Below are 9,296 nucleotides of genomic sequence, written 5' to 3' on the forward strand. Positions count from 1 at the left end.
GGGAGCAGGTGTGTGTCTCCCCTGGTGTCTCATCTAATTAGACCCCCAGATTCAATCGTGGGGCTGCACCCTGGTGGCCTTATCTAGACCTGCTCACCTCCCCAGGGCCTGGTCCAGGCTCTACTCTCTTGATAGCTCACCGTGGGGGTTAGACCCTGCTGTGCCTTTCAGGTGCACCATCATCACTGCTGATGAAGAGGTAGGCAGCACCTGTGTGGGCTGGGCACCTGGCACACGGGCAGTCAGCTGACTCTTTTGCTTGGTGTCCATCACTGGGCAGGGGAGTCGTCTTGGCCTGTGCTCAGGACATGGCCCTCCCTTCTCTGTCTTGCAGGACGATGCCATCCTCCGTCTCATGGGGCCTCCTCTTGCTGGTAGGCCTGTGCTGCCTGGCCCCAGGCTCCCAGGTTCAAGATCCCCAGGAGGCCCAATCATCTGATCATGGCCACGAGCATGAGGAACATTCAACCTGCCACAATGTCTCCTCCAGGGTCATTGACATGGCCTTCACCTTATACAGGGAGCCAGCCACATGGTCAAGACACAGCAATATCTTATTCTCCCCAGTGAGCATCGCGATGGCCTTTGCCATGCTCTCCCTGGGGACCAAGAGTGACACTCACACCCAGATCCTGGAGGGCCTGAAGCTGAATCTCAGCGAGACTCCGGAGGCTAAGATCCATGAGTGCTTCCAGCATCTCCTCCAGACCTTCCAGAAGCCCAGCCAACAGCGCCAGGTGACCACGGGCAGCAGCCTCTTCATCCACAGCAGCCTAAAGCTCGTGGATCAGTTTGTCCAAGACACCAAGAATCTGTACCACGCAGAGATCGTCCCCGTCGACTTCAGGAACACCCACGAAGCCAAGAAACAGATCAACAGTCACGTGCAGCAGAAAACCCGAAGGACAGTAATGGGTCTGGTCAATCATCTGGAGAACGACACGGCTCTTGCCCTGCTGAACTACATTTCCTTCCATGGTGAGGTGCCTCCAGCCTGAGCTGGTTCCAGTGAAATAATCCAAAGTGTCCTTCAGGCTCCCTCTTGTTAAACTCTCCTTCACGATGATGTGGAAAGGAATAGGGCAGGGCCTCTCCACTTGGCCTCCTCGGGTTTCCACTAGGACACGATTCAATCCATTCTGTGAACCAAGGAGGCTCGGGAGGGACGAGCTCAACCTGGTCATGGGTCATCTTCTCTGCAGGACCTGTCAGAGCCCTGTCTGTCCTCCTGCTCACTGGGGATCCCCAAGAGGGAGGGACACATGTGATGGCTCCTAACTAGAGAGCCACAAATGCAAGTGGTAGCAGGTGGAGGGAGGGAGGGCCCTTTCATGAAATGTACTTTGGACAACTCTTGTATAGTGTGGCAGCTGGGAGTGTGCAAGACCTGGGTTCAAATCCTGCCTGCACCACCCAATGGCCTTGACATTGGAGGAGCCATCTCATCATTTGGGATGTGACTGTCCTATCTTGTCAGGTCTGAAAGGAGTACCCAAGTCACACAGAGCATGGCACAGTGGGGGCCCATCACAGCTAAGCAGCTGGCATGGACCCTCAGCCTGCCCACCTGCCAGGACTCCAGGGCCCCAGGTCCTAAGGCAGCTTCCACTGACCCAGGGCAATGGCCAGGGGAGGCCAGCAGAGTCAAGGCCAGGGTCGGCTTCCTCCCACCCTGGCTCCCTTGTTCCTAGGCGGAATCCCGTGCTGAGCCCCAGGACCTGGCAGCACAACTGAGGGGCCAGCTCTCGGAGACTTAGGGCAGCTCTTGTCCCGCCCAACACCACCTCCTCCTGCCCAATGAGATATCAGGCTCAGGCTTCCCTGTGGCACCTGCCACTCTGCTGCTAGTGAGGGTCAGGCACTGTTGTCCAGCACAGGGGGAGCTCTGGGCTTCACATAGGTCCAGGACGAAGACTTAGGGGTGTCCTGAATACAGACAAAACCATGTATCCACGAGGGACAGGGAACCGTTGGGAAAGAAGCACCCAGGGGCGATCCTGCCATCAGTGTTCTTAGCACCTCCGGGTACTATTAAATCCACATAAAATCCACCTAGAGCCATGTCTCTTTGGAGTCGGGTTTTCACATTAAGCCTGACTGTATCCAAATCCTAAAACCCCCTCTGGCTTTCCATTGTATCCACATAAACCTTCAGCAGCCTGTTTTCATCTTCATCCCATTTGACAGACACTGAAACTGAGGCTCAGAGAGGAGCTTCACAGGAAGGGGGCTCAGGGCACCCTGGTGGCTGCCTAGTGCCCAACCTACATCTCACCCCCTCCCTCCCTGCCTCCCTCCCTCCCTCCAGGCAAATGGAATGAGGAGCCCAATGCTGAGCGGCACATCGTAGAGAACTTTCACGTGAACAGGAAGATGACCATCAAGGTGCCCATGATCCACTGCCTGGGCAACTTCTTCCTGCACCGCGACAAGGAGCTGTCCAGCTGGGTGCTGGTTCAGCACTACCTGGGTGACACCACCACCTTCGCCATCCTGCCGGACCCAGGGAGGATGCTGCAGGTGGAGAAAAAACTGACCCCCAAGCACTTTGAAGATATCCTGAGAAAGAGCGACCTCAGGTGATGCCCCGTCCAGGAGCCCACACAGGAGCTGCCATGATGGCTGGGGGGGCCTGTCCCCTGCGCAGGGCCCTGTGCTACAGGCTCAGCAGCTGTGCTTCCCATCAGTGTGAGCCAGGCTCAGGGAAGGGTGAGTGACAGGGGAGTGCTCCCAGAGACTGGCCTGAGGACTTCACTGCCCTCCAAGGTCAGTGCACTGCCCTTCACCTGGGGCCATGAACAGCAATGCCAGCACGTTGTGTCAGGACAAGGACAAAGGCCTGGGCCTGCAGGCTAGGGCAGCACGAGAGAGGACTTCCCGGAAGATGGGATGTGGTGCACAGGGGAAGGGCCTGCATGGAAAGGCCCAGAACAGGAACAGGCAGAGCTGGGAGCTCAGGGCACGTTCCCACAGGCTCCGTTTCTCTGTCGTATCTCGGGCTGCTTCATGGGCCCCAGAAGCCACAGAGCTGGGGTGTGAGGCACAGAGCAGGGCACAGGGGCACGGTAATGAGCCCAGCCCTGGCGCAGATGCAGGAGGTGCTGCAGGCAGATGTGACACCCGAACCTGCAGGTTAACAGCCCCTGGGTGGTCACCACCGCTGGCCCACCCTGCCCTCCTGAAGCCACCACACCCAGGCTGGGAACAGAGCACAAGGCAGCCTGGCACTGGTCCCTGAGCTCAGGTGCCAGTGTGTGGCCTCAGCACAGTCCCTGGGCCTCACCCCATCCCTGGGGACAGGAGCCAAGCCTGCAGCACAGCAGGGGTCCAGGAAGCTAAAGCACACAAGCCAGTGACTTCCTGTTCTGCTGAGGGTGGGCCAGGGCACTGAGTGGGAGAACCAATCAGGAGAGGAAACACTTTCACAGCACCATGGGGCCCAGCAGAAGCCAGAAACCCTGTGAATCGCCCTCATTTCCCACCTTCATACCAGGCCAGCCAATTTACACTTCCCCAAACTGTCCATCTCTGGAACCATCGATCTGAAGCCCGTCCTGAGAAGTCTGGGCATCACCAAGGTCTTCAGCCATGAGGCTGACCTGTCTGGGATCACGGAGGACGCTCCCCTGAGGCTCTCCCAGGTGAGGATGGCCGTGGTCCAGGGGTCTGCAGGCCAGAGTGGTGGGGGCCTGCTCAGGCCTGAGGCTGAGGGAGGGGCCAAGGGACACAGCAAGGGCCAGGTGGGTCCTCCTGAGGATGCAGAGCTTCACCAGCTCTGACAGGGGAGGAGGACAGGGCCAGGGAGGTGGCCTCCGGTAGAGCTGGCCTTGCAGGGACCTCCCCTGAGGGGCCCCCTGACCCTTGGCCTCTTCCTTTCCCAGGGCCATTGAGTCCTTGGGCTTCTGTTTACCCACATTTACTCAGAGAGGCTTAGGCTCAATGACTTCAGGGAATGTTCTGGAATCTTCCACCTGTGACATTTAGAGATACTTGTGAACCAGCAAATCTGAATTATTCCTGAGTCCACTCACATGGGCCACTTAGGAAAACAGGAGGGGACCAAGGGAAACTGCAGGTCCATGTGGGTGGCTCCCTCTTGGGGTCTGGGCACTGGGAAGGTCAACACCAGTGTCCCTGTGCCAAGGACCTCTGTCGCGACCCCTTGCCCGCAAGGAAGACGCAACTCAGGAATCTTCTTTCAGCAGTTTATTCAGGCCCTTGATATTTCTTCTTCTCTCTCTCTGATGCCCCTCCCAGCCTTAATAAAGCATCCCAAGCCCCAGTGCAAAGCTGCCGCATGGAGCTTTCTCACAGGGTGGTGAAAAATCATGTGCCAACTTTCCCAGATAAGGAGTTGTTTGTCACAGACCACAGCGGAGCCAGCATCATCTTGTAATGGCGACCATAGTCTGCAGAAACGGCAGAAGCGGCTCACCACAGTTCCCCCTTTTCTGTTTTCTTAAAACAATACAGGCGAGAGTAGAGGTCCTATCCCACTGTGCAGAAGTGGCTGCATAGTATGACTCAGTCCTAAGGAGGGCCCTTCCCCAGATCTGAGGCCATATCAGCCGACGCCTTTTTTCGTGGGGCGGGGCGTGGACGCGTCTAACCCGCATGCAATAGGACATGCTCTCCTTGAGGTCCACGTCAAGGATCACTCAAGTGCAGTGCCTTGCCTCGCATCCTGTATTGTGACGATGGTGGACGAAGGGGGATAGCTGAGGCTGAACTGTGGCTGTTTATAACGACAAACAAGTTGACAGCACCCTGAAAGAAAGGCACAGACTTTAAGGTGATAGAAAAGCACTAGTGTGGAAACCCATCTGCATGCAATGGCAGTAAGACCGGCAGAGTGCAAGGGCTTTCCAACACTAAGAGAATAACAAGGAAAGTCATGTCGATCCCAGTGCAATGTTATAATAACTTGGGGTGTAACGACCATGACAAAGGTTTACTGCTTAAGATGCGCAAGCCAGACTTGAGGCGAGTTGCCATTTTCTAAAGCTGCAAGAGCTTGTATGATCATAGCCTTTTCTTGTGCATGGCGAGTTTTAAGGCGACAGAGAAGCCACAAACAAAGTACAACACTGAAGCAACACATAGCACCAAAAATGCCCACTCCCACCCATTCCTTAAAAAAGGAAAAGGCAGAGGATAGCCAACTGGTGAATTGACCCAAAGTCACTGGTTCGACACGGGTGCTATTCAGAACAGCAATCTGAGTTAGTTGAGACTGGATCAAGTTTTCTGCTTCCATGGACCAGGTTCCGGATAAATATTCCCCGATGATGCGGGAGGCATTTCTGGAATCATAAAATCTGACAGAGGTTATACATAAATGTGCACGTTGGTCAACACAACCCAAATGTACTAGGTCAGACAATTCCTCAACTTGAGCTTGAAGCAGATCTATCCTTTGATTAGCAGCTAGAATCCCAGATAAAGTGTGTTGATTAATTCTACTTTGAGATTCAAGTATGGTGGATGTTTGTTGAATAACCTGATTAATAGTGGCAGCAGTTTGTACCTGGCTGGCCATGGCTACTCCAGCTATAACTGCTGCAGCAGCAGACACCGCCACAGCTGTCACTATAGCTGCCGTAATTCCAAAATCTCTACGGGCTCTAATCAGTTCAACAATAGGAAAAGACTCTGTATCTGCAGTAACCGGGATCGAGACAAAAGTTGGAATTTTCATAACCATTGCCGTAGTCCAGGATCAATTCCAACACTCAGACAAATAACAGGTAATATTAGAGCAATTAAGCATCCCCTGTAATGTAACATTAGCCAAAAGAAACAGGAACGGAGATTGGAGACGGACTGCTGCGGAGGGTAATGTAGCATTAGATAATTGTGAATTATTTGCAGAAATTTTAAGCCTCCTACCTCGCTCCGAGTCTTGGGTACTGCCAGAAACATTAAACAGCCAACTTTGGACTCCTAATATTTCCCTGGGGAAACACAAGCGCGGACTAGACTAGCCCAATCTGAGGGAGTCATGCAAAATCTAGTAAGTCCCTCCACCTGAGTGAGAGTGAAAGCGGCATCTATGCCATAAGTGCGGACAGATTCTGCCAAGGTTTTAATTAGCTTAAAGTCTAAAGGCTCATGATATCTTCCCCTGTTATTGTCCTGAAATACAGGGTATGCAAGTCCCATATCTGTATTAACTGTCCTCCAAACTTGTGCATGAAAAGATCTCCCGGAACCTTGGCTCCCCCCACATACGGAGGTGGGGCAATCGGCACCATATCTTCTTCTAGATATTCTACCTCCTCCTCCTCAGAGTTTTGTTGACCGATGTTAACTCCCTTCCCCTTCTTACAGTAGGCCTGCGTGCCCTGTGTCTCCTTTTTCTTCTTTTTCATTTTTATCTTATGTAGTTGTTGTAACAATATATCAAGGTCCTCAGAACTCTCTGAGTCGCTTGTGTTCTCAGGCGTTTTTAATGCGGTCAAGTCTGGGTAGAGCCTTCTCCTATTTTTATCTTCAGGCTCTTTTGCCTTCTCACTACTGTTACTTTTAATACTCTCTGCCACTTCACTACATGATCCTTCAGATTTTTCCTCATGCAGTTGTTCAAGAATAGCTTGACCCTCACTCACAGCTTCCTGGCATTTACCATCTGTAAGGCAACCACGGACCATTTTCCAAAGGGGTATCACCCCACCCTCTAATATGCCCTGCTCAGAAGCAAAGTCAAGATCTTTGCCTAATTTATCCCAACTAGGCACAGTAAGGCTGCCCGAAAATGCAAACCACGGTGCAGCGATATCTATCTTCTGTAAAAATCTCTGTAAAGTACTATGTTTCACTTCCAGTCCCTTGGAACGTAACAGGCCATCTAGGGCCAGGAGAAGCGGACTTGAAGATGCGGCACCCATGACACAACAACAAAGGAAGCACAAAAAAAAGAAAGCGAAAGTAGGAGCGAAAGTACACAGTGCAGCTGCAATAAAATGTAAGGCTCTCTCTTTCATTACAGAGGAGCTGCCCCGCTTTGGTCGCGGATCCCACTTACTAGGGACTAACCCCGCTTTGATCGCGGATCCCACTTACCTGGGACTAACCCCGCTTTGATCGCGGATCCCACTTACCTGGGACTAACCGGTGCACCACCCCTGACTGTTGAAAGTTCTGGTTCCCGGGTCTCGGCACCACTTGTCGCGACCCCTTGCCCGCAAGGAAGACGCAACTCAGGAATCTTCTTTCAGCAGTTTATTCAGGCCCTTGATATTTCTTCTTCTCTCTCTCTGATGCCCCTCCCAGCCTTAATAAAGCATCCCAAGCCCCAATGCAAAGCTGCCGCATGGAGCTTTCTCACAGGGTGGTGAAAAATCATGTGCCAACTTTCCCAGATAAGGAGTTGTTTGTCACAGACCACAGCGGAGCCAGCATCATCTTGTAATGGCGACCATAGTCTGCAGAAACGGCAGAAGCGGCTCACCACAGACCTCCTAGCCCTACAGGGGGAAGGGGATACATGTGGAGGTGACATGGAGGCTGATGGTTTTCCTCTTGTGCCCCTGAGGTCACATCCCAGGGCAGAAGAGATGGAGGTCAGGAAAGGAGGGGGAGGGGAGCAGGCTGAGTCAGGCAGAGGCTGAGATGGGGTTGGGGGGACCTAAGTGACCCACAGGGAGGCCTAGGACAGGACAGGCTGGTCTAGCAGGAAGGCCCTGGTGAGGTCCTGTTGGTAGGAGGCTCCCACGTGGGGCCTTGCTGCAGCCTGGGGTGGGGCAGCAGGACCTCAGAGCCCTCTGCTTCTCTCCCCTCCAGGCCCTGCATAAGGCTGAGCTGACCTTCGACAAGGAAGAGACAGTGGCTGCAGGGGATGCCAAATGGGAAGAAAACACTTTGTTTAAGGCCCCCACTGTCCAGTTCAACAGGCCCTTCTTTCTCATCATTAGGGATGAGTACACCAACTTTCCCCTCTTTGGTGGCAAAATAGTGAATCCCATAGAGAAATAGCTGGTCTCAGGCTTCAGCCCCTCCCCTCCTGGCCAAGCCACCTACTTGGTGACATTAAACAGGCTGGTCTGGGCAATGTCTACAGGTGGCCTGCAAATCCTGCACCTGTGGTCTCTGTGTCTCCCTGTGTCCTGAGGTCATGAGAGAACTCCAGGTCACAGCACCTCTCAGTGCCACTGTGTCAGGTGTGGGCTGGTCAATGGTGACTGGCTGAGGCCACGTCCTGCAGGACTTGAGCATGTCCATTCTGAGATCTCCAGTCCTGACTGGGAATCCTGAGGGGGTCTGTGGCCCAACAGCAGCCAGAGGCCCAGGATCCACCCAGCACCCCATGCCCCCTCCCACCCATTGCTGGCCACACACACCCAAGAAGCCCCACCTGTTATTCAGCCTTTGTGCTCCTCTGACTAAGACCCGACCAGGACAATTTCAGAGGTGGAAACGTTTACCTGGGGCTCACAGTGGCAGAGGTCGCAGTCCACACACAGTCAGGTCCATTCCTCAGGGCCCAAAGTGAGGCTGACCCCCATGGAGGAAGAGTGGGAGGGAGGGAAGCGGCTCAGGTGGTGATCAGGAAGCACAGAGAGACTCCACTGGCCAGACACAAACATAACCCCAGAGCCATGTCCCCAGTGCCCTCCCCTCCAGCCACACCCACCTCCCTCAGTGACCCCCAGGTAACCCCCTCAGGGAGGACTCACTGATCGGCTTTAGGTCCTCACAGCCCTCACTTCTCCTCTGAACCTTCTGCAGTGTCTCCCTCCTGAGTTTGGGGACACCTCACATCCAACCATGACCCTCTGTGCCCCCAAACCTGGCGGCTCACACCCTGGCTTTGAGTAGCTGTGACTACAGCCACAGCAGGGAGGTGACCATGCCCCCTCTCACCACACTGTCCCCTCACCAGACCTGGCCGCTGGCCTCACAGGGCATGTCCTAGGGGGGTTGGAGGAGGTGGTGAGGAGCCTTCCTCAGTGGGCTGGGCCAGGACCTGACCTCTGTCCTTGTCTTTCCATAGCTGCCCAGGAGGCTCACATGTCCCCTCTTGGAAGAGCCCCTGTCCCCAGTGAGCAGGAGGGGCTCTGTGTCACTGTCTCCCCCTCAAGCCCACCAGGCCCCAGGCCCCCAGGCCACTTACCCTATGTCCCTTCTCCCTAGTCCTGTGCCATGGTCCCAGGGATGGCTCCTAAAGGTCACGGCAGGCTGCGTTGGCTGTGGCAGGGCAAGGACAGCCCCCTGGAACCCCAGCCCTCCTCCCTGCCTGGGCTCTCACTGGGGCACGTGCACCTGGCCCCTCCTCCAGGGTTCCCCCAGGTCCTCAG

At 54.6% G+C, this 9,296-nt stretch overlaps 1 protein-coding gene across 1 annotated transcript; it reads left to right on the top strand.

Annotated features, from left to right (window-relative positions):
- Positions 1-338: 338 nt before the first annotated feature.
- LOC124090162 (alpha-1-antitrypsin-related protein-like) lies at positions 339-7,974 on the top strand. The gene is made up of 4 exons (XM_046440562.1): positions 339-978; positions 2,309-2,579; positions 3,494-3,641; positions 7,783-7,974. Exons 1-4 carry the CDS (start codon positions 339-341, stop codon positions 7,972-7,974), a joined length of 1,251 nt encoding a protein of 416 aa, XP_046296518.1.
- The last annotated feature ends 1,322 nt before the right edge of the window (positions 7,975-9,296 follow it).

The sequence above is a fragment of the Marmota monax genome, unplaced genomic scaffold (assembly GCF_021218885.2).
Source record: "Marmota monax isolate L192 unplaced genomic scaffold, Marmota_monax_Labrador192_F-V1.1 WCK01_AAM20220418_F8-fsc00017, whole genome shotgun sequence".
Lineage (NCBI taxonomy): Eukaryota > Metazoa > Chordata > Mammalia > Rodentia > Sciuridae > Marmota > Marmota monax.